Genomic DNA, 24,136 nt, shown 5'->3' on the forward strand with positions numbered 1-24,136 from the left:
ACAAATCTGACTACTATCCATGTCCCACAGGTTCAATCCCTGGCCTCACTCAGTTGGTTAAGGATCTGGCGTTGCTGTGAGGTGTGGCGTGGGTTGCAGAAACAGCTTGGATCTGGTGTGACTTTGGTATAGGCCAGGGGCTATAGCTCTGATTTGACCCCTAGCCTAGAAATTTCCATATGCCACAGATGCAGCCCTAAAAAGACTAAAAAAAAAAAAAGATGAAAAACCTTCAGGACTCAGCCAAGAAGTTACATGTTTTCTAAAAACATACCTGCCCATAAACAATTAGAATGAATCCACAGTTGGTCTCAACTCAACCAAAAAAACCACCCTGATTAGAGCTAGACCTAAAAGAAAAGAAATTTCAGATCATTAATGTTCCAAGACCTCTTTGAATAAATCAGCGCATGTCTCAGGTTACTCATTTGTGGTATTAGAAGAGTTAAGAAGAAACATTGTCACCCATATTAGGTTTAAATTCAGATGTGACTACTTTTTTTAACAGGTTTTAGACAAGTTCTTCACATTCTCAGAGATCAGGTTCCCCAAGTGCCCGAGGCAGTATTATTTCAGAATGCTGGGGAGAAGCATAATGCATCTAGCATGACACCTCATCACAGTGAGTGGCAAATCCATAGTTAACCTTACTGGTTAAGTCAGCAGCCCAGGTAGACACAGGTGCAACACCTTTGAAGGTGCTACTTCCTCTAGTGAAGGTGCCAGGCCAGGTGTGGACACCTCTTTGTGCTGTACCCAAATGAATTAGGAATGGACCAGGACAGTGTAAACAAAAGCATTTTTGAAAATCTAATTTTATTTCTAAAGTTTAAATTAGCTAGCAGGTAGCACTGAAAATACACTTTCACTATACAAAACGGTGTAAACTGATTACTTATGAATAAACAATTTAACACACACACTTCTCTAATGAAAGACACTAGATGCAGCCCTTGCTATAAAAAGCTGTACCTGAACAAAAATGGACATGTTTAATCTAAGGCCCTGGCAGTTGACTAGAGAATGTTAGTGGTTCCCAATTAGGTTTAATGGCAGAAAGAGCAACAATGTGGAAACTTACATTCATCAAATAGTAGCACTGAAAATACACACAACTAATAACAGGAACATTCAGAAGTACCACTGCCCGATGTGTACCATGTCGGCAGCTTGCAGACAGTGATCTCCTCTAGAGAACAGAATTTTCCAACATCTGAGTAGATTCAGTTAAAAATAGGATGAAGGAGAAATAAGAACAGGAGAAGTGTCCTACAAAGGGAGCAGGAGCTGATGCCATAAGCAGTCTGACGTCAGCATTTAGTAATGAGAGAAGCCTGGCAGGACCTGGAAGCAGCATGTCCTGAGGCTGACTGGCCCATGGCCTGGACCAGTGTTGCCACAACTTAGGATGAGTTTTTCCATTCCACCGTTAGTAGTGAAAATAGTTTTCTAATATAGCTCCGGCTCTTCAACAGGGAGTCCCCAGTCCCTACAGTGCACTGGGACATCTGGGCCCCAAGACTGGGGGTGGGGGGGCGAGCGTCCGCAGGGGTTGGGGGGGCCCAGCCTCAGGACTTGAACACGTGCACAGCACGCACCACGTACTGGCGGCAGATGGGGCACTCGCTCATGCGCTTGCCACACTTGGTGCAGGTGACCATGTGTCCGCACTCGAGTAGGACGCAGTCGATGACAGCGTCCATGCAGATCCGACACAGGCTATCGTCTTCCTCATCCTGCAGCTGCAGCCGCTCGCCATCTGAAAGGCAACAGAGAGCTGCAGCAATGGGACAGAGACCCAGGAGACCCCACTTCTCTGCAACTTCCGTTCCTTCTGTCAGAAATGGCAGCAATCACACCTCGTAGAGTTTTGTGACAAGTGAAGAATGAGCAGCTTAGGGCCAGGGGTGACATGATTAACAAATGCGAGCTATTTAATTTTTTTTTTTTTGGTCTTTTTCAGGGCTGCACCTGCAGTACATGGAGGTTCCCAGGATAGGGGTCTAATTGGAGCTACAGCTGCTGGTCTATACCACAGCCACAGCAATGCCAGATCTGAGGCGTGTCTGCGATCTACACCACAGCTCAGGGCAACACCAGATCCTTAACCCACTGAGCAAGGCCAGGGATCGAACCCGCAACCTCATGGGTTCCTAGTCAGATTTCTTACCGCTGTGCCACGACAGGAACTCCTAATTCTATTTTAATATCTCTATGTAATGCAAGCTTTTTATGAAAAGGATTGCTTCTGTAAATAAAAATGAAGAAAATGGGATGCTCTCTTGTGCAAAAGGTTAAGGATCTGGCTTTGCCATAGCTGTGACCTAGGTCAAAACCGTGGTGTGGGTTTGATTCCTGGTCTGGAAACTTGCACATGCTGTGGGTTTGGCCAAAAAAAAAAAAGGAAAAAACCTAGGCTGTCCTACACGTGGGCCTTAGAGTCAGAACATGATTGGAATTTCCAGCCCAACTGTGCGGCCTTGGGAAAGTCACAGGCTCCAGAGCCTCATCTCAGTGGGAGGAGGAGATTTCTTTCTTTTTCTTTCTTTATTTTTGGTTTTTAGGGCCGCACCCTGGCATATGGAGATTCCCAGGTTAGGGGTAGAATCCGAGCTGTAGCCACTAGCCTACGCCACAGCCATGCCGGATCCGAGCCACGTCTGCGACCTACACTACAGCTCACAGCAACACCAGATCCTTAACCCACTGAGCGAGGCCAGGGATCAAACCTGCGTCCTCATGGATACTAGTCAGATTTGTTTCCACTGAGCCAAGACAGAACTCCAGGAGCTTTATTTCTTTCTTGATAGGAAAATCAGACATCCAAGTAGCCTGTAGCTGGGGAGGCACTTTCTGAGCCCTGGAAGCACCCCCAAGTTCACCTGTGTTTCTGGCTGCCCTGGGACTGTTGGGGTTTAACTCTAAAGGGCTGGGACAGTCTGGCTCTGAACAAGAAAGGTGGAGAAGGATTCTGAAAAGATCATTGAAATCTGAGGTTTGGCCACCTAGCTATGGACAGTGAGGCTTCCCCTTCTACAGGTCACAGACGGGATCAATAGGAACCATGAGGGTCAGAAAGAACAGGAATTTAAGCTTGAAGGGCCAGTGGTCCAGGGATTAAGAGAAATAAACACTGCCATGTCAAGAGATTAGTGTTACCTGGGGTCCATGGCCTGTATACCACTGCTGGGAAGTGGGGAAAAGGGATCCATGGGCTAAAGGTGACAGATGAGCCTCTGAAGGCTCCAAAGATTTAAGATCCCTGTCTCTACCACAGTGGCATCATCGTAGAAATATGTGTACCACAGCACGCTGCATATTCTATGCGTGAACCAGTTTATCAACGAATGCTGTATTATAACCAGCTTTTAGAGGCAAAACTCAAGATGATCAAAATTAATGATGGGAAGGCTGTTTTCTAGATGAGAACACAACATCTGTCAGTCTGAACACCACTAAATTCTTCTTACTTGCCTATAAGTGCTCTGTGGCTTGGCCCTGCCACCACCTGAGAATTTCTGCTCCACACTGTTCTTTTTTTTTTTTTCCCCTTTTTTGGCCACACGTGGAAGTTCCCAAGCCAAGGATCAAACCCATGCCACAGCAGCAACCCGAGCTACTGCAGTGACAATGCTGTGCATTGATCCTTAGTGTACTGAGCCACCAGGGAACTCCCAGAAGTTCCTAACCTCAGCTTTTTGTCACTCACAGAGAAACCTACTAATACTTGATGCTAAGAACGACTTAACAGCTTGGCTCTAGGGAATTATTTCCCCCCACTGTTTGGGTATCTCAACTGTAGCGTTTAAATCCTAAATCCTACCAGACAGGTTAGTGAGAAAACAAGCATTTTTATAGATACAAGGAATTTCTTTAGAATTCTAACAAATTATGGCAAGAAAAACCAGACTGAGAAAATGACTAACTCACTGGCAATGGTGAGCTCAAAGCCAACATCATGTAATGAACTTACTGCTTAACAGATCTATAAACCAGTTCACACAACTAGTTCACACTCAGTAAAAGGATACATGGTTTTCATAAAATAGACTTAATTGTGACAGAAACAGCCCATTTTTTAAAAAACCTAAAGAAGGCTACTAGAGGGGAAAAAAGGAAAAATAAACCTACATGACTTTTGGTTTTCTTCATTCTCCTTGTATAATCGGTTTACTTTCTCTACTAGCTCCCACTTTTCACAACAGCCAGAGTAGTTGACAAAATTCCGAGCCAGGATTTCCTTCAGCTGGCGCACGCTCATCGCTTCCACATCGTCAAGGCTTGACAAGTCAGACAGAGAAGCTCTCACTCCCTTTTTAGCGAGGCCAGGAGTCTGAAATCACAGAGCATGTCTGTTACCTCGGCCCCTGCCAGTCCAGCAAGGCAAACGGCATGCTCCCCCCACCTTACAGCCATCACTGGCCCTGGATATTCTTTCCAGACTCTCACCAGTCCTTGATGTATTTTATAGACTGTGCTGCCTTCAACCCAGAAGAAACATCCTGTGCTAGCCACCCTGTACAAAAGTCCACACAGGTCTTTTCCATGCCTGCCAAGTCACTGTGTCAGGGAAACCAAATTTTACGGGCAATCTCACCCGATCCTCCAAGTTTTCCTCATCATCATCATCATCATCATCATCGTCGTCGTCGTCGTCATCTTCATCATCTTCCTCCTCCTCCTCATCATCTTCTGTGTTTGCTGAAGCTATTTCACTTTGCACCTACACACACAATGGATATTAGGTCAGGAATCATTTTCCTAACAGTAACAGCCCCTATTTATCACTGGAGAAAACCTTTTCCATAGAGCATCCCAGAATGACCCCAACACCTGCAGATTCCACACCTTCTTTGGATCCCGAATGCTGCTGCCCGTCCCTGAGTCCATCAACAACTTAACCTTCCTCGGTTATCTCAAAAGTCAAATTCCTATGTGTGTGTGAATTTGTAAAATCTAACCAGAGTATTACGTCCCCAAGAAAGGTCCCTTTGTCAAATGCCAAAGCCACAAGTGTAGGGAACTGCAGTGTCCTTTAACTGCAGCCTCTAAGATGCAGGCAGAAACTAAAGCTCTAAGATCAGCCCTAGTGTCGGGGCTACTCAGTTGCAAAGATCTCATCAGGCTTAGACATTCTAACTCCAAATAATGCCTTCCAGACTAATTCACTGAGGGTTGTTGCCAGTTCTAGTTTTTAAAAATTGCTCAACAAGAAGGTACTCTTTTCTTTGGGGAGAACAGAAAGGCTAGGTCAATTCCCAATTTCAAGGTTTCTACCCCACTATTTCACTAGCACCATACTATAGAGACCCCCATCTCTTAAGTGGTACTTATAACCAAAAGTGACACAAAAGTAGATGTGTCTTATATTTGCATCCTAATTACACCAGCTCCCATGTGGGAAAATAAAACTCCTAGCTTGGCCTTACCAATTTATGTCTATTTAGAGAGCAACTAGACCAGCTTTGTCTCTGATTCTACCCTCCTTTACTCAGGAGAGAAAATTGAATGTGAAGATAAATGTTCAAAACAACTTTTGGAGCATTTTATTTTATTTTATTTATTTATTTATTTTTTTGTCTTTTGTTGTTGTTGTTGTTGCTATTTCTTGGGCCGCTCCTGCGGCATATGGAGGTTCCCAGGCTAGGGGTCGAATCGGAGCTGTAGCCCCCGGCCTACGCCAGAGGCACAGCAACGCAGGATCCGAGCCGAGTCTGCAACCTACACCACAGCTCACGGCAACGCCGGATCGTTAACCCACTGAGCAAGGGCAGGGACCGAACCCGCAGCCTCATGGTTCCTAGTCGGATTCGTTAACCACTGCGCCACGACGGGAACTCCTTGGAGCATTTTAGAATCATTCATATGTACAAATTGAGTATTAATTGCAAGCCCTTGCACGTTATTCAATCATGATGTCCAAGGACCTCACTGGGACAACATTCTGCACTGGTATTTCTTTGAAATAAGTAACCATGTCCTTTCACTAATTCAGACAGCTTTTTCCCAGTATCCAAATTAGAACAATTCTACTGTAAGCAAGGCAACTGGGTGGTAGGTTAACTTATAGTTTCCATGGTCACTGACACATGACTAGTCCTGCCAAACATTTGCAAGCTACTTTTCACAGTCATTATTTCAACAGCTAGTATTTAACTCTATGATAAGAAAATGGACCTAAAGCCAAGAGACTGATGAGCTCTTTTTTTTAGGCCCTTCAGGCAGCACCCAAGCTCAGAGCCTCATATCAGGAGCACCTGCAGGCACAGAGGTCAGCAGCCTGTGAAACCTCTGCTCCTACAGGGAGTCATCGGTCCCAAAAGCTCCACCACGTGGCCGAGGGGGGATGGCATGCCAGGCGCTCAGGTGATCACACCTTCCTACCTGTGCCCGCGCTCCAGATCCTAAGGTCCGATCTAGACCCAGAAGCTCTCCCTGAAATGAAGACACCGTAGCAGACGGGGCTGTATAGTTTGAAAAGAATGAATTTGTGAAAAAGCTAGAAGTCTGGGACCTTGAGGAGTTCAGACTGCTTGTGTCCAGGTCGTCCTCAGAGCCCAGCCCGTGGTGGCACAGGACGAGATCTACCAAGTCTTCCTTCTCTCGGCAGGTATCGATGGGGATGTTTCTAAGAATGAGATACTGCCGTAGATCCTTCACTTTGAGTCGCATTAACTGAGGGCGCTGAAAGGCCGTCTCTTGTAGTAAGTGACAAGTGGAACATCTACGGAGATTTTCTTGCAAGACTGAACAAACGGAGCAAAAATCCTTCTTGCAGTCACAACATACGTGCTGAAGAAACAGATGGAAAGGAGGCATTTAGTGAAAGCCAGATTTCTTTCTGCCTTTAATAAATTTCAATTTTAATTCTTATAAAGTGCCACATGGCCCCAGACCCATGGGTGTTTTCATGTTCTAAAAGCCATGAAAATCAAAACGGTCACTGCCAAGGCAGTTTGGATTCACAGACGTTCAAATACAGCCCTTTAAGCAAAATATACTCTTGTGTTAAATGAATTAAAACCTTTCCACCCCTTGGTACAAACATGTAATTAGCAAAACAGAGCTGACTTGAACCACATGGAGCAGAAAGCACAACCACAAACTCTCTTCCTATGTGAAAATTTCCCCGTTTAAAGAGAAGGAGGAAAACCCTAACAGAGAGGGAAAGACAAAGGCAAAGGATCTTTCAAGGTCAATCCAAGCCAACAAAGCCCCTGCTAATACCGAAATTATACCCCATGGAGCCTTAATCACAATCAAAGCCATTCCTTGAGTAAAGCTTAAAGACCCTAAGATGAGGTCGTTTCTGCTTGGGGCATTGTTCCCACAAGCTAACACCTTGTTACTTAGGTATTTCAAAGGACTGAATTGACAAAGTCTGGGAGATGGCCTAGCAATAAGATGGTTCTCAGAAAGAACGACTTTCTGTTCTAAAGAAAGTAACTCTTTTAGCCCAAGTGTTTTATGTTAAATCTTTAAAGAGTAGTTAAAATACTCATTTCTTTTTTTTCTTTTCTGGGTTGTTGTTTTTTTCTTTTTTTTTGCCACATCTGCGGCATGTGGAGTTCCTGGGCTAGGGACTAGACCCAAGCTGCTTCAGAGACGATGCTGGATTCTTAATCTGTTGCGCCACAAGAGAACTCCCTAATATACTCATTTCTTCTCTTAAGAATATGGGTAGGGATACATTCTTTGAAACTTGAGATCAGAGTTACAGTAAATCACCTCTGAAAAGGCAGGCTAATTAAATCTCTTGCCTCAGGATATAAGCACCACTAGGAAGAATCAAACAGTAAGTGTACAAGTTCAGGAGAAAGGATACCTGACAAACCTGAGAACAATGTCAGCTCAGAGAACTTGAGCAGTACAACAATCTCTTTGACTGAGTACTTTTTCTAAATGGGAAATGGTTATTAGGACTTTTTTTTTGTTTTTTGTTTTTTAGGGGCCAAACCTGTGGCATATGGAAGTCCCCAGGCCAGGGGCTGAATTGGAGCTGCAGCTGCCGGCCACAGCCATGCCAGATTGGAGCTGCATCTGTGACCTACACCACAGCTCATGGCAACAGCGGATCCTTAACCTACTGAGTAAGGCCAGGGATCAAACCTGCATCCTCATGGATACTAGTCAGGTTTGTTACCACTGAGCCAAAATAGGACCTCCCAAGACTTTTTTATATTTGTAGAAATGAGTATTCCTTAGCATTCAAAACAATATACAATCAAAAATTCTGACACATGTGTCTTTTGTATGTAACATTTCATCCAACTCACCTTTTTTCTAAAGACTGAAAATGAAAGTCCACAGGCTTTGCAAACTATATTAGGCCCTTCTGTAGGTGCTGGTGGGTAAGCAGAAAAATCAGAGTTTGGTGTAAATCTGAATGGACCGGTGCCTCCTGCAAATCTTGACTGCTGGCCCCTGACAGCTCCGGTCCCCATGACTTCATTCAACAGCCCACAGCACGAAGCCCACATAGATGTGGCACCCGCCTGGAAATGAACAGAAGCAGGCAACAGTTTAAAGCTGAGTGGAACCCGAGCTCTCTGGAATCCTCAGGGAATGCCATTCTGGAGAGGCAGGTTTGCCTCTGGATAATTTTGAGATTACACTTTTGGGGTTTTTTTGTTTTGTTTACACTTTTTTTTCCTCTCTTCTTCTTCTTCTTTTTTTTTTTTTTTTTTTGGTGGTGATGTATAGTGGCTTGATGCAGTAATCTCACCTCCTAGACCAAGGATTGAACCCAGGCTGCAACAGTGAAACTGCCAAATCCTCACCACCAGAAAACTCCCTGAGATTATTCTTTTAAGCACCAAAATGTTAAGCTATTTGAAAATAGATAATTTTCTGCTATTTCCAGAGAATATTTGTCTTTGAGATACATGTATATGCACATAAAAAGATGACTGGAGAGAAGTTAGGGTATGCAATGTTTGGGATATGCTTACACCAAAAAAAAAAAAAAAAAAAAAAAAAAAAAAAAAAAAAAGCCTGTTTATCTGAAATTCAAATTTAACTGTCTTATATTTTTTTGCTTTTTTTGGGCCATACCTGCAGCATAGGGAAGTTCCCAGGCTAGGGGTCAAATCAGAGCTACAGCTGCCAGTCTACATCTCGACCACTCGGGATCAGAGTGGTGTCTGTGACTATCCCACAGTTCACAGCAATGCCGATCCCCGACCCACGAGCAAGGCCAGGGATCGAACCTGCATCCTCATGGATACTGGTCGGATTGGTTTCCGCTATGCCACAACAGGAACTTCTTAACTGTCTTATATTCTATCTGGCAACTTAATATTTTTTTTAATTTTTTTTTTTTTTTTAGCTATTTCTTGGGCCGCTCCCGCGGCATATGGAGGTTCCCAGGCTAGGGGTCCAATTGGAGCTGTAGCCACCGGCCTACGCCAGAGCCACAGCAACGCCAGATCTGAGCTGCGTCTGCAACCTACACCACAGCTCACAGCAACGCCGGATCCTTAACCCACTGAGCAAGGGCTGGGACCAAACCCGCAACCTCATGGTTCCTAGTCGGATTCGTTAACCACTGCGCCACGACGGGAACTCCACTATCTGGCAACTTTAGACTAATGACTACAGCACAGTTCTATAGCCTGAGGCATATTTCCCCTGCTATAATTCAGCAGAAAAATAAATTCAAATGACCTAATTTCATTAAACTTCTATTCTCTCATTTGTAGCTAGGCATAATAAATTATGGTATACAAATACATTTTTTTTTTTTTTTTTTTTACTTTAAAAACATGACTGGGGAAGTTCCCTGGTGGCCTAGTGGTTAGGGAGTCAGCATTGTCACTGCTATGGCTCAGGTTCAATCCCTGGCCTGGAAACTTCTACACACTGCTTGTACAGCCAAAAAAATTGAGGGGAAAAAAAAAAAAAAAAAAGAGGCATTCTCAAAGTGGCTCAGTGGTTAACAAACCTGACTAGCATCCATGAGGACACAGGTTCGATACCTGGCCTCACTCAGGGTTAAGGATCTAGCGTTGCCCTGAGCTGTGGTGTAGTTTGCAGATGTGACCTGGATCCCGAGTTGCTGTGGCTGTGGTGCAGGCCAGCGGCTACAGCTGCCATTCAACCCCTAGCATGGGAACCTTCATATGCTGTGGGTGAGGCCCTAAAAAGAAAAAAAAAAAAAAGAGAGAGACCAAGAAACATTGAAATGCTAAGGGAGTTCCCATTGTGGTTCAGTGGGTTAAGAACCCAGCTTAGTGTCTCTGAGGATGGTGCTTTGATCCCTGGCCTCACTCAGTGGGTTAAGGATCTGGCCTTGCCACAAGCTGCAGTGTAGGTCACAGATACGGCTCGGATCTGGCATGGCCGTGGCTATGGTGTAGGCCAGCAGCTGCATCTCCAATTCAAGCCCTAACCCGGGAACTTCCATATGCCACAGGTGTGCCCTAAAAAGACAAAAATAAAGGAGTTCCCACTGTGGCGCAGCCCTAAAAAGCAAATAAATAAATAAATAAATAAATAAAGGCAACCGAAGTGCTTTCTAGGTTTTCACATATATCTTGAATAGTTTGTTTTCTTGAGTTTTCCCCTGCTTTCCTTATCTTTATAAAGGATATATTGACTTAACATTAAGGAAAATATGTTTTTAAAGTATCCTACCTTTTCAAACTGAGAATACTGAACATGATTTTTAGTGCCACACCAGAAGCATATGGAAGTTCCCAGGCTAGGGGTCAAATCAGAGCTACAGCTACTGGCCTATGCCACAGACACAGCAATGACCTATCCCAGCAGCATCTGTGACCTATATCACAGCTCCTGGCAATGCCAGATCCTTAACCCACTGAGTGAGGCCAGGGATCGAACCCAAGTCCTCATGGAAACTAGTCGGGTTCGTTATTGCTGAGCCACAATGGGAACTCCTGAACACAATTTTTGATGACTTGATAACCATAATGACCTCTTGAGGTGTGAGGGTTATTTATTGGCCACTCCACTAAGTGGCTTAAAACTAACAGGTTGCTTTTTATTTTTTTCTCTCATCTCTTCCCTTTTTGTGAATCACTACTGCTATCACTATATCTACCTATACCAACCTTTTTTTTTTTTTAATTGCATTTAGGAACCTGATATCCAAGCTTGTTAGAATTGTACATAAAAGTATTTTTTCAGTGAGGGCTCAAGGCAGTTTCCCATGCTTGAGATATAAAGCTATAAGAGTTCCCATTGTGGCTCAGCAGAAACGAACCTGACTAGTATCATGAGGATGCAGGTTCAATCCCTGGCCTCACTCAGTGGGTTAAGGATCCTACGTTGCCATGAGCTGTGGTGTATGTTGCAGAGGTGGCTCAGATCTGGTGTGGCTGTGGCTGACAGCTGCAGCTCCAATTCAACCCCTAGCCAGAGAACCTCCATGTGCAGCATGTGTGACCCTAAAAACAAAACAAAAAAAGATATAAAGCTATACTGTTGGAACTAATAGCTTTTGCCCCTATCCTAATTCTTGAGCATATTCTACAGTCTAGATAATATGATAAGCAATGGAAGTCCAGGTTAAATGAGTCTTATTAGTTAAAATGGCAATACATGACAATGGTACAGTTTCCATTTATTTTATTATCTAATCCTGTCAAACATTTACTGTTTGTTCAACAAGCTCCTTAAAAAACTTTTTGAAACAACCTTAAAAGGCTGTTTAGAATGCTGTAGAAGGATCATGCCATTCTTGCTACTGGCTGGAAGTAACATGCTATATTAAAAACAGGGAAAGGACAAGGTAAAGTAACATGAAACCTCAATACAAGGTTCAAACAGTCTTAAGCATTATATGGCTTCATACTCTGAAGTGCTCAAAAAATAGTGAAGCCGTTAAAAGTCTGGTTAAGTTAAAAAGAGAAAGACAAATACCATATGATATCACTTATATCTGAAATCTACTATATGGCACAAATGAACCTTTCCACAGAAAAGAAAATCATGGACATGGAGAACAGACTTGTGGTTGCCAAGGAGGAAGGGGAGGGAATGGGATGGACTGGGAATTTGGGGTTAATAGATGCAAACTATTGCCTTTGGAATGGATAAACAATGAGATCCTGCTGTGTAGCACTGGGAACTATATCTAGTCACTTATGATGGAGCATGATAATGTTAGAAAAAAGAATGTATACATGTATGTGTGAGTGGGTCACTTTGCTGTACAGTAGAAAATTGACAGAACACTATAAACCAGCCATAATGGAAGAAGTAAAAATCATTATAAAAACAAAAAAGAGTCAGGTTAAGTTATAATGAATAGTTCATACCTTTAAATAAATATATACCTTAGATTCTAAAGACATTGTTTGCTTAAAGAGAAAAGAATGAAAATCCAGATTTACTAATAGTTCATTTTAAGTGAGTGTTCTTTTAGCAAAGGATTCATTCACAATGCTTTAAACAGTAAGCTCTTAAAACAATTGAGAAAATTCAATGTGCACACATTTTTTTCAGAAAGTACCAGCAAGATGAACTTTTTTCATTCCAATGAAATTGTTGTTAGCTTTTATCCCCTTTCTAATTCCTGGGTAATGTTGTCTCCCCAACTCCAGTGAAAGTCCCTTGTGGACAGAACTTCTTTCCTCCATAACACAAGTTCCACCATTCTAACTAATAAATAAATAAGTGCATAAAAGGTTTATGTTCCTCTTCAAAGGCAACATAATTAAATTTTTCATGCTATCTAAAAAAGTTCAAATTGTGTCTTGTTGAGAAGGAGTAATAAAAGGTTAAAAAAAAAAAAAGATTCTGAATTAGTAGGCCAAAACTCTCTAATGTTACTTTTTTTGTTTTTTAAATTAATTAAATTTTTGTCTTTTTAGGGTGGCACCTGAGGCATATGGAGGTTCCCAAGCTAGGGGTCTAATCGGAACTGTAGCCACTAGCCTACACCACAGCTAGAGCAATGGCAAATCCGAGCCATGTCTGCAACCTACATCACAGCTCATGGCAACACTGGATCCTTAACCCACTGAGTTAGGCCCAGGATTGAACCTGCAACCTCATGGTTCCTAGTCAGATCTGAAACAGGAACTCCCTCTAATGATACTTTGTGAAGCAGCACTGTCACACATTTTGTTCTATTAGAAATCAGTTCTGGAGTTCCCGTCGTGGCGCAGAGGTTAACGAATCCGACTAGGAACCATGAGGTTGCGGGTTCGGTCCCTGCCCTTGCTCAGTGGGTTAAGGATCCGGCGTTGCCGTGAGCTGTGGTGTAGGCTGCAGACGCGGCTCAGATCCCGCGTTGCTGTGGCTCTGGCGTAGGCCAGTGGCTACAGCTCCGATTGGACCCCTAGCCTGGGAACCTCCATATGCCGCAGGAGCGGCCCAAAGAAATAGCAAAAAGACAAAAAAAAAAAAAAAAAAAAAAGAAATCAGTTCTACAATGAGAGTTAAGGAAGGATAACAAATTTTCAAATTATGTTAATGAATATGATCATTAAAATCCTAGGCTGAAGGAGTTCCCTCGTAGTGCACTGGGTTAAGGACCTGGTGTTGCCACTGCTGTGGCTCTGGTCACTGCTGTGGGGTGGGTTCAATCCCTGGCCCAGAAACTTTCACATGCTGCAGGTGTGGCCAAAAACAAACAAACAAACAAACAAACAAAAAAACCAAAACAAACAAAATCTAGGCTGAGAAGATACACAGCTCTGGTGAAGGGATTAGAAGGACCTGTTTGGGGAAAACAAGTGAATCTGTATAGACGTCAATATTGGAGGGTAACAACTTTGATCAATTCCTCATGTTTTTATAAAGAGGAGGAAATTTCGTCTTCATTCTTGAGAAGTCAAAGTAGATTTAAAAATGCTTCTATCCTAGGAACTACATCTAGTCACTTATGATGGAGCATGATGGAGGGTAATATGAGAAAAAGAATGTATATATGTATGTGTAACTCAGTCACTTGGCTGTACAGTAGAAAACTGACAGAACACTGCAAACCAACTATAATGGAAAAAACAAAAATCATTTAAAAATAAAAATACTTCTATCTTCTTTCAGCCATCTTATTATAAAATTTTTTTAAAAAGCCAATGCCAATCCCATGTTCCAGGCAAAAATATGTTGCTATACCCTAGTATTTGGTATAAATCAGCCAAAGGCCATAGCAAAGGAAAAGAAACACTGAAAAGTCTGTTTAAAATTCATTAAATCTGTGAGCTTAATTTTGGACAAAATCTCCCAATAAGAGAATAATCTCTCAATAAGAGGGTATTCCTAGCATTGTACTAGGGTAAATCTTCATGTGTAAACTATGATCCTCTGACAGTAGCATTTGCAACACTCCAACCTTCTTGAAAGTTCAGAAATTTCAAACACTAGTGAAGCCCCAATCACTAGTTTTATTTGAAGTACCTTTCTTTCCCATCCAGCATATTTAAAAAACTTAATCTTTATTTCCCCTTTAAAACTGTCTTCTGGGAGTTCCCTTCATGGCGCAGTGGTTAACGAATCCGACTAGGAACCATGAGGTTGTGGGTTCGATCCCTGGCCTTGCTCAGTGGGTTAAGGATCCGGCGTTGCTGTGAGCTGTGGTGTAGGTCACAGACGCGGCTCAGATCCCGCATTGCTGTGGCTCTGGCGTAGGCTGGTGGCTATTGCTCCGATTGGACCCCTAGCCTGGGAACCTCCATATGCCGCAGGAGCGACCCTAGAAAAGGCAAAAAGACAAAACAAAAAACAACAACAAAAAAACTGTCTTCTGGCATTCAGTGCTGAAATGAAGGTGATCCCTTGAGTGATTCAACCTCCCTGATTTCTTTGGAGCAGGCATTTTTCAGTCCTGTACTACAGTGGCTGCTGTCACTGCCTAGGCCTGTGAAACTGCTCTCAAGACAGTGGTTGGACTCACCAAGAGAGCCTGAAAAAAATACTATGCCTGGGTCCCAGCCCCCAGATTCTGATTTAACTAATCTGGGATACAACCTGGGCATCAGGAATTTTTTAAATTCCCCATGTGAATATATAGCCAAGGTTAAAAGGTTAACACCTGCTTATTCAAGGGAATTTCTCCTTCCCGCCTACCTCTTTTCAGCTGGAGACTCAGCCGATTTCTGAAGCCTGTGCCTCTAGAGTTCCAGGACCAACACCTCTGACACATGCTCCTCACTACCTGCCTTCACTGCCCCGCCCCGCACAGTGGGTTATGCCTCTAGTGTTGCCGTTCCCCTAGTCCTTTCAGAAAGGCTCAGCTGAGTTTTCTGGGTTTTTTTTTTTAACAATTTGATCTGATTCTTTTTTTTTTTTTTTTTTTTTTTTTTTTTTTGTCTTTTTAGGGCTGCACCCTCAGCATATGGAAGTTCCCAGGCTAGGGGTCAAATCGGAGCTGTAGCTGCTGGCCTATATCGCAGCCACAGCAATGCAGGATCCAAGTCACCTCTGCGACCTACACCACAGCTCATGGCAACGCCAGATCCTTAACGCACTGAGCAAGGCCAGGGATCGAACCTGTCACTTCACAGATACTAGTTGGGTTCGTTACCGCTGAGCCACAACAGGAACCCCCTTAATCGATTCTTAAATTAGTTCCTTTCCTTTACCACATATTAGCCTGGAACGTATGATGAAACTTGGTGCCTTCATTTTATTTGCTCTTTTTTTTTCTAACTTATTCCTCTACGTATTTTCTTTTGTGAAATCCCCAATATCGGGAGAAAGACAGCGATTTCTGGATCTGTCAAAAACACTCATTATAAGGAGTTCCTATGGTGGTTCAAAGGAAAAGAATCTCACTAGTACCCATGAGGACGCAGGTTCAATCCCTGGCCTCACTCAGTGGGTTAAGGATCCTGCATTGCTGTGGCTGTGGTGTAGGCCAGCAGCTGGAGATCTGATCCGATCCCTAGCCTGGGAACTTCCATATGCCATGGGTGTAGCTCTAAAAGATAAAACCAAAAACAAAAACACCCATTGTGCAAACTATTTTTATCCTTCACCTCCAAGTTGAAGAATCCAATAAGAAGATGAACCTCCCAGGCTTGGGCTCCATCTCCATTCCTCCCCTTGAGTGTGTTTCTTCTTCTTGCACTATCCCTTAAAGTCCTAATGGTCCAAATTTCTTCTACATGTCCCCTCAGGGTACAGGGATCCCTACCTAACAACTGTTACCTTGACATTTACTTGCAAGTGTCCTATACCAATCATTCTCCTCTAAATCTGTCCAAATAACTGTTACTACTTGACCTAACAGTCCCATTTTTCAAGTGACGAAAGCTACAAAAGCAATTAGAGAACAATTCAAGAACATGTTTTCCCAAGAGTTTACTGAGTGCCTGCTCTAGCAAAGGAAAGGTGGTTTAGGGAAACATGAGATTATTCTCTTGGCTCCTGACTCTCTGCCTCCATTTTATTTCCTTGGAGCCATTATTACCAAATCTGGCGGGGTCATAACCAATAGCTTTCCCTTTTTGCACTCTCCCTTTAAAAAAGCTTTAGAGACCCAAGTTCATGTTCTTTCTACTTCCATCTCCCCTATCCTCTTAGACCCTCTGCCAGTTTAATAAGCCTACATTCCCTTATTTTTCTTTTATTCACACACTGCTCACCTTGTGACAGTAAGATTGAAACATATTTTCCAAACTCCTCCATATCCTCCTAAATTTTCTGAGAAAATTCAACTCGTAGGTAGACAGTACACAAAGCACAGTCCTTTGGCTCTTGAATCTATAGTAAATTGAGGTGTTACTATGCCTCAATTCCAAAGAGATGTATTCCTTATGTAAAGGTCACCATCCATCCACCTTTTAGTTGCTTACATTTAAGAAGAAACATTTACTACCCTTCCATGAATAAAGCCAAAGTCTGGATCTCTGAAAACTAAAGCCATGATCTGGGCTCATGTGACTAGCAATTTAAACCCTACTTGGGACCATGGTTGAGAGCAGGACTCTACAGACTAAACCACATGAATCCAAGAGGTTATAAGGAACACTAAGCTGTAAAGATGGCTACATTTCCTCTCTTAACCATGAATATAGTTCAGAAACAATATAGAGAATAACTTAATAAGGTAACTACCTACCTATACCTGGCACAAAATTCCTAGTTCAGGGAACTTAGCTATGTTTGCATTTTATTTTCTAGCCATCAATAACTACTGAAAATAAGTTTTTTTTTTTCTTGCTAACCTAATTCCTTTCCTACACACCCTCTTAGGCTAAAATTGTTCCTGAATAGATTAGCCATAGAACCATGGCTGGCCTGGCATTAGTTAAGAACCAGCTATCATATTAAAAACTTACATGGGCCCATGTAAGAAATCAAATTCTACATATATATATTATATATAAATGTATATATAATGATTTTAATTTTTCTTCATTATAGCTGGTTTACAGTGTTCTGTCAATTTTCTACTGGATAGCATGGTGACCCAGTTACACACACACGTACAGATTCTTTTTTCTATTATCATGCTCCATCACAAGTGACTAGATATAGTTCCCAATGCTATACAGCAGGATCTCATTGCTTACTCACAGAAATCAAATTCTAAAGTCTCCTGTTTGAACTGCCCCCAGACACCTAGATCTCTTCATGTTATGCTGGTATCCATTGCCAGTTCTTATGTTCTTTTCTTTTCTTTTTTCTTTTCTTTTTTTTTTTTTTTTTTTTTTTTGTTAAGGAGAAAAAGATAGCTTTATTGCTTTGCCGGGCAAAGGGGGCCACAGCAAGCTAATGCCTTTAGGACTGTGCCCCTTTACATTCTTTTCTTTTCTTTCTTTTTTTTTTGTCTTTTTGTCTTTCTAGGGCTGCACCCGTGGCATATGGAGGTTCCCAGGCCATGGGTCCAATCAGAGCTGTAGCTGCCAGCCTACACCAGAGCCACAGCAACTTGGGATTCGAGCCTTGTCTGCGACCTATACCACAGCTCACGGCAATGCCGGATCCTTAACCCACTGAGGGAGGCCAGGGATTGAACACGCAACCTCATGGTTCCTAGTCGGATTCGTTGTCCACTGAGCCACGACAGGAACTCCTACATTATTTTCGAAGCCAGTGCACCAAGATTTTAAGGAGCCAATAACACTACTCCCCCCCGCCACCCCAGTTTGGAACTGAGTAAAGAAGTAAGACAAATTGAAATAGAAATATTTGTTTTTTACTGTTAACATCAACTGGAGAACATGACTTAGCTCTGCTGCCAACTGGTCTTGATAACGTGCCACCCAGCTACCAGCACAGCTGATCAACAGCAGCTCACCATCTGGTTGACCAGACAGCCATCCCTACCCATAACAGGACAGATCTGAGAAGGTCCCAGAGTAGCAGTGAGGCAAGCATGTTTAGCTCCTTTGCTAAAACTCACCGACATAAAAGTTCCTCTTCATTCCCTAGTAGCAGAAAGGCTGAAAGTGTTCCTCCTATATTGTTCCTTCCTAGAGAATGAATTAGAAATTCTCTACCCACTGTAGGAGTATAAAGGAGGGGAGGGGGGTAAACCATTTGCAGGAGAGTAGGACTGACAGTTGCCAGTACTATGACACTTATTCCCACAATAATAGACCACCAATTTTATAAGCACTCTCAAGGTTCCTTAGTCAGAGTCACACAACATAGGCTCATTTTGAATCATTTCAGTCAACAAAAGCAAGATGAAAATGTGTTGTTTCTTTGCAAGAGCAGTAGCCCAGCCTTCTCTGGCAGAGTGCCAGTTTTTAAACAGCCTTCAGGCTCAGCTGTCTTTGAGTGTGTGAATGTGCAAGAGTGTGAGTGTGTGTGTGTGATCCAATGTGCTTTTTAGAATGGGGTGGGGGGGGTAGTTCTTCCAAAATGCTCAACTTAAGAATAAAAAGTTTACTACAAACTGTGAATCCTATTCTAAACCACATTAGGAGGTGAACCCTTTTCATGATTCTACCAAATGTCATAGTAACCAGGCAAACTAGATTGAAGAATAAGAAAAACTATAGTGATTTCCATGAAAATCAAATGACAGCCAGAGAGAAAGAAAGTCGATGGGCTTAAAACAGCAGCAAACTAAATGATCACTATTTAGTCTAAATTGTTTGCTTTTATTTATTTATTTATTTTTGTCTATTTGCTATTTCTTGGGCCGCTTCCGTGGCATATGGAGGTTCCCAGGCTAGGGGTCCAATTGGAGCTGTAGCCCCCGGCCTACGCCAGAGCCACAGCAACGCGGGATCCGAGCCGCGTCTGCGACCTACACCACAGCTCACGGCAACGCCGGATCCTTAACCCACTGAGCAAGGGCAGGGACCGAACCCGCAACCTCATGGTTCCTAGTCAGATTCGTTAACCACTGCGCCACGACGGGAACTCCCTAAATTGTTTGCTTTTAAACTAGGAAAACAGCAGTAATCACAATGCCACCTCCTAAGAGTTGAATGCCACAACTCTAAATTACATATGCTAATATTTTACAGTTATTTTAAGGATAAACCTGCAAGTTTCCATTTCCAGAACATTAATTTTCTTGGATGCCATAGGAAGCTACAAGGACCAGGCAGCGATTCAGTGCTCCCACCAGTGAAACCTTCCCCAGAGAACTCAATCATCACAAGCTTTGTCTACAACTCTCATCAACCTTCAGTTTGCTAAACTCAATGTCTTTGTGTTAAACAATATAAAAAGATGTTTCTAATCTCAGGACCATTGACATAAAAGTTTTACAGTTTAAATTTCAAATTATGTTAAACTTTCCTCCAGAACTTAAAGTCAAAGCAGAAGAAAAGAGTTAATAAGCAAAAACCTTTATTCTATTTAGAGCCACTGGAGAAACATACACTCCTTAAAATGTGAAAGCATTTCTTACTGAAACTGCTGCTTCAGCTGAAATATAATATGCCACCAACTCTAACTTAATGACCAAATACCATATACCACAAAGGAGATTCTACATCCTAAATTCTTTCTATGATCTCATACCATTTGGACATTAAGCAGGCTGCAAAAACAGAAGCTCATCTTAAAAAGGTAATATTTTTAGGGAAAACATGTGGCCAAAGTGATTGATTTTAACAATAATGTGTGCTGGAGATCATAAGCATTACCCTTCTCATGTTTGGGGTTTTTGTTTGTTTTACAATAGAATACTGGATCCTTAGCACCACTCCCCCACCTTTCAGAAAAAAAAAAAAAAGAAAAAGCAATCACATTAAACAGATTACTTTCTCCATATCTCATTTTGATCTTGGAAGCACGAATATAATTAGTACAATTAAGGGTGAGGTCAATATAAATATGGAAAAACAGGAAAAAGGATTAAATCAAATTAATTTAAAACACTAATTTGGATATTTTAAGATCCCTTATAGGAAGTTAATTTGATGCAACTCTAAAGTAAAACAGTTATTGAATCTTTTTGAGATATAATATTTATTTCAAAACATCAGTTTGGGGAAAAAAAAAAAAAACAGAACAAAGGAAGAAAGTAAATATCCATTCTACACATATACTAAAACCAGCTCCTGCTCCTGGGTTTGTGTAAAGATGTACTTATCTGAATGCTTGACTTTTAAATTAATTTTAATGACTTTTTTTTTTTTTTTGTCTTTTTTGTCTTTTTGTTGTTGTTGTTGTTGTTGTTGCTATTTCTTGGGCCGCTCCCGCGGCATATGGAGGTTCCCAGGCTAGGGGTTGAATCGGAGCTGTAGCCCCCGGCCTACGCCAGAGGCACAGCAACGCAGGATCCGAGCCGCGTCTGCAACCTACACCACAGCTCACGGCAACGCTGGATCCTTAACCCACTGAGCAAGGGCAGGGACCGAACCCGCAACCTCATGGTTCCTAGTCGGATTCGTTAACCACTGCGCCATGACGGGAACTCCTAAATTAATTTTAATTCCATGAGAGAAGTACTTGCTTGGAAGAACACTAACATGTTAGAATTTCATGACATCAGAAATCAACGATCTTGCCCAGAAATCTACAGATGAGCATACCACATAATTAAACAACTTCAATATGAAACAAAGCTAATAAACATATCATCCAAATCTTAAATTCTGTAAATCCAGTTTACAAAAAAACTTAAATGAAAAGCAGTATATTCATAACTATCATCTGTTCAGACTAATGTCTATTTAGGTCTACATCTTTTTTTTTTTTTTTGTCTTTTTGCTATTTCTTGGGCCGCTCCCGTGGCATATGGAGGTTCCCAGGCTAGGGGTCGAATCGGAGCTGTAGCCACCGGCCTACACCAGAGCCACAGCAACGCGGGATCCGAGCCGTGTCTGCAACCTACACCACAGCTCACGGCAACGCTGGATCCTTAACCCACTGAGCAAGGGCAGGGACCGAACCCGCAACCTCATGGTTCCTAGTCGGATTCGTTAACCACTGCGCCACGACGGGAACTCCTAGGTCTACATCTTGTTTCCTAAAACATGCATCTTTGGAGTTCCTGCCGTGGTGCAGTGGAAACAATCTGACTAGGAACCATGAGGTTGGGGATTCGATCCCTGACCTAGCTCAGTGGGTTAAGGATCCGGTGTTGCTGTAGCTGTGGTGTAAGCCCGAAGCTGTAGCTCCGATTCAATCCCTAGCCTGGGGTTCAACCCTGAAGAGATAAAAGACGAAAAAAAACCCAACACACCCAAAAACAAACCCCATGCATCTTTTTACATTTTCAACTCCCATCGAATTTTGTTTATAAAATTTCAACTCAGGAGTTCCTGTGGTGGCTCAGCCGGTTAAGAAACCAACTCATATCTATGAGAAAGTGGGTTCCATCCCTGCTCTCGCTCAGTGGGTTAAGGATCTGGTGTTGACACAGATGCTGCTTAGATCCTGAGTTGCTGTGGCCATGGTGCAGACCGGTAACCGCAGCTCCGATTCAACCCCTAGCCCAGGAACTAGTTTTTGTTTTGTTTTGTTTTTTTTCCCCTGCTTTTTAGGGCCGTACCCACAGCATATGGAGGTTCCCAGGCTAGGGGTCCAGTCGAAGCTACAGCTGCCAGCCTACACCACAGCAACATCAGATACGAGCCATGTCTGTGACCTACACCTCAGCACACAGCAACACCAGATCCTTAACCCACTGAGTGAGGCCAGGGATGGAAACCACAGTCTCATGGTTCCAGTCAGATTCGTTTCTACTGTGCCATGACAGGAACTCCCAAGCCTGGGAACTTCTATATGCTGAAGATATGGCCTTAAAAAGAAAAAACAAAATAAAACTAAAATTTCAACTCAGAAAGTAGCATCTTCCACCTAAATTCAAAGACACTTTTGAAAAAATTTCAACACTGGACTTGCCCCCAATTCTTTTCTTGTTCCTAGATGGACCACAAATTTAATACTAATAAACGTACTGATGTTCTTTGAAGCAATATATATAGACTCCTACTTTGTTTGGAGATCTTAAAGCAAGATGATGGTTCTGGGGAAAGAAAGCCGGTTCTAGATATTTTAATAGTTATTTTAAGTTGAATTTTACTTTATTTTTTATTTTTGCCACACTGATGGAATGTGGAAGCTCCCAGAGGGCCAAGGATTGAACCTGTGCCTCAGCAGGGACCCAAGCCACAGCAGTAACAATGTCCGATACTTAAACCACTGTGCCAGAGAACTCCTGAAATATTTTATAGTTGAACTGGCTCTTATGATAACGTCATACTTCAACACACAGTTCAAAAGTTACCTACTCTAAAACCTTCCTTCCTTCCTGCAGTCAGAAATATCCCTTCTTGCTCCTGAGGGTTTTTTGTTCTTTTTTTTTTTTTTTTTTTTTTTTGATACCTTTCACCAAATTCTGCCTCATAATGCAGTTAGTTGTGAATGCCTCTTCTCTTCTGGTTGGAGAGACTATATTTTGAATTACTTCTACACATGATCTCTCCCTCTCTTAGCTAACACATAGGTAATGCTCAACAAAATATTTGCTTGCAGCTTTGTGAAGGTAGAGTTTTAAGCTAGCAGTTCATTCTGTTACTTTTCCTACCCACGATGATCACACCTCTTACTTGAGATTAATGAAATCATCTGTGTCTGAAAGAATATCACCTTGTGACTCATCGCACTTGGTTTGAATCAATACCTGAAATTGATTGCTGCACCCAGAGCTCTTTAGAACTCTGTGATCAAGTTGAAAGAATCAGTTCCCCAAAGTAGGCCTGAATTTCCCCCCTCCCCCCTTCCCTTAAACTTCTCACAGTGATGCTCCCACGCTCTCACACCCACCTTGAAGAACTCAAGCTGTCAGATTACTTGCTGCGTACCTAGTGTCGATGCAGACACACCGAGTTTGCTAGCGCTCTAGGTCACGGTCCCCGTATTAAGCCGGCAAACAAATCCTTCAGAAGGGTGGGATGGCCACCCCGAGGCGTTTCTAACCTGTTAGCCTGGCCCCAGCCTCACGACTCCCCGCACCACTCCTATGCATTTCGTCCTACAGTTTCCGTCTTGCGACAATCCCGTGGCGTTGCAGACATTTGGGTTAGTTCAAGGACTCGGGGCGGGAGAAGGCACGCCGTGGGCAAAGGTATGGAGGGCTGAGGCGAGCACCAGTGGGTAAGCCTCCGGCCCCCGAGGACGGACAGGGCCCGGCGCGGAGAGGGGCTCACTAGGCGTCAGTAAAGGGGGTGCCTGGCCTCCGGCTCGCTGACCGAGGTGCTGTGGGAATTGGAAACGTCCTGGAGCTCGGGACATCCGCTGTGGGGCGGTCAGGGCCCCCAGACGCCGGCCAGGAACCACCCCCCCCACCCCCCCGCCTCCGCGGAGCTCTCCGAGGTGCCCGCAGGGAAACCGCTGAGGAGAAAAGCAAGCACTTCGGGAGCCCTAGCCGGAAAAGAGAGGAGAGGAGGGACTTCCCAGCCCCACCGGCGGCTCACCTTCATGGCCGCGACCGCCGCGACCGCTGCGTCCGGGTCGGCTCTGCCGGGGAACTCTGCACCATAGCAGCTCCTAGCACCGCCACCCTCCTTCCCTCTGGGCGGCGATTACTGGACCTCCTGAGGCGACCCAGCGTCCAGACGTAAGAGGCGTGGTCACGCCCGCCGCGCGCCCTCAGGAAAAGCGCCGAGCGGCGGCCGGGTCGACCAATCCGAAGCCGACACTCGTGGGGGCGGGGGGAGCGGTCACCAAAACCAATGAAGGGGCGGGCCTCCGGCGCAGCCTGGTGGGCGGAGGAAGAGTCCGTTCCGCCTCGAGCGGAGATGGG

The 24,136-nt window shown here is 43.4% G+C and overlaps 1 protein-coding gene across 1 annotated transcript; it reads right to left on the reverse strand.

Moving 5' to 3' along the window:
- Positions 1–799: 799 nt before the first annotated feature.
- On the reverse strand, positions 800–23,920 carry RNF34 (ring finger protein 34). Its single transcript, XM_021073434.2, has 6 exons — positions 23,808–23,920; positions 8,277–8,495; positions 6,385–6,792; positions 4,598–4,723; positions 4,132–4,333; positions 800–1,759 (listed from the first exon to the last, which is right to left on the reverse strand). The coding sequence occupies exons 1-6, from the start codon at positions 23,811–23,813 to the stop codon at positions 1,569–1,571; spliced, it is 1,152 nt and encodes a 383-aa protein (XP_020929093.2). The 5' UTR covers positions 23,814–23,920; the 3' UTR covers positions 800–1,568.
- Positions 23,921–24,136: the final 216 nt, after the last annotated feature.

This window comes from Sus scrofa, chromosome 14 (assembly GCF_054392235.1).
Source record: "Sus scrofa isolate SSC_HxYL_T2T_F1_AM1 chromosome 14, Sscrofa_HxYL_maternal_Yorkshire_Landrace_v2.0, whole genome shotgun sequence".
Taxonomy (NCBI): Eukaryota; Metazoa; Chordata; class Mammalia; order Artiodactyla; family Suidae; genus Sus; species Sus scrofa.

What these genes read in the sequence shown, in the direction of transcription:
- RNF34 (XM_021073434.2), bottom strand. An exon ending in TTTCAGTCTTTAGAAAAAAG is followed by an intron (nt 6,793 to 8,276) that starts GTGAGTTGGATG and finishes CTGTTTCTTCAG; the next exon opens with CACGTATGTTGTGACTGCAA. An exon ending in AGGAAAACTTGGAGGATCGG is followed by an intron (nt 4,334 to 4,597) that starts GTGAGATTGCCC and finishes CTGTGATTTCAG; the next exon opens with ACTCCTGGCCTCGCTAAAAA.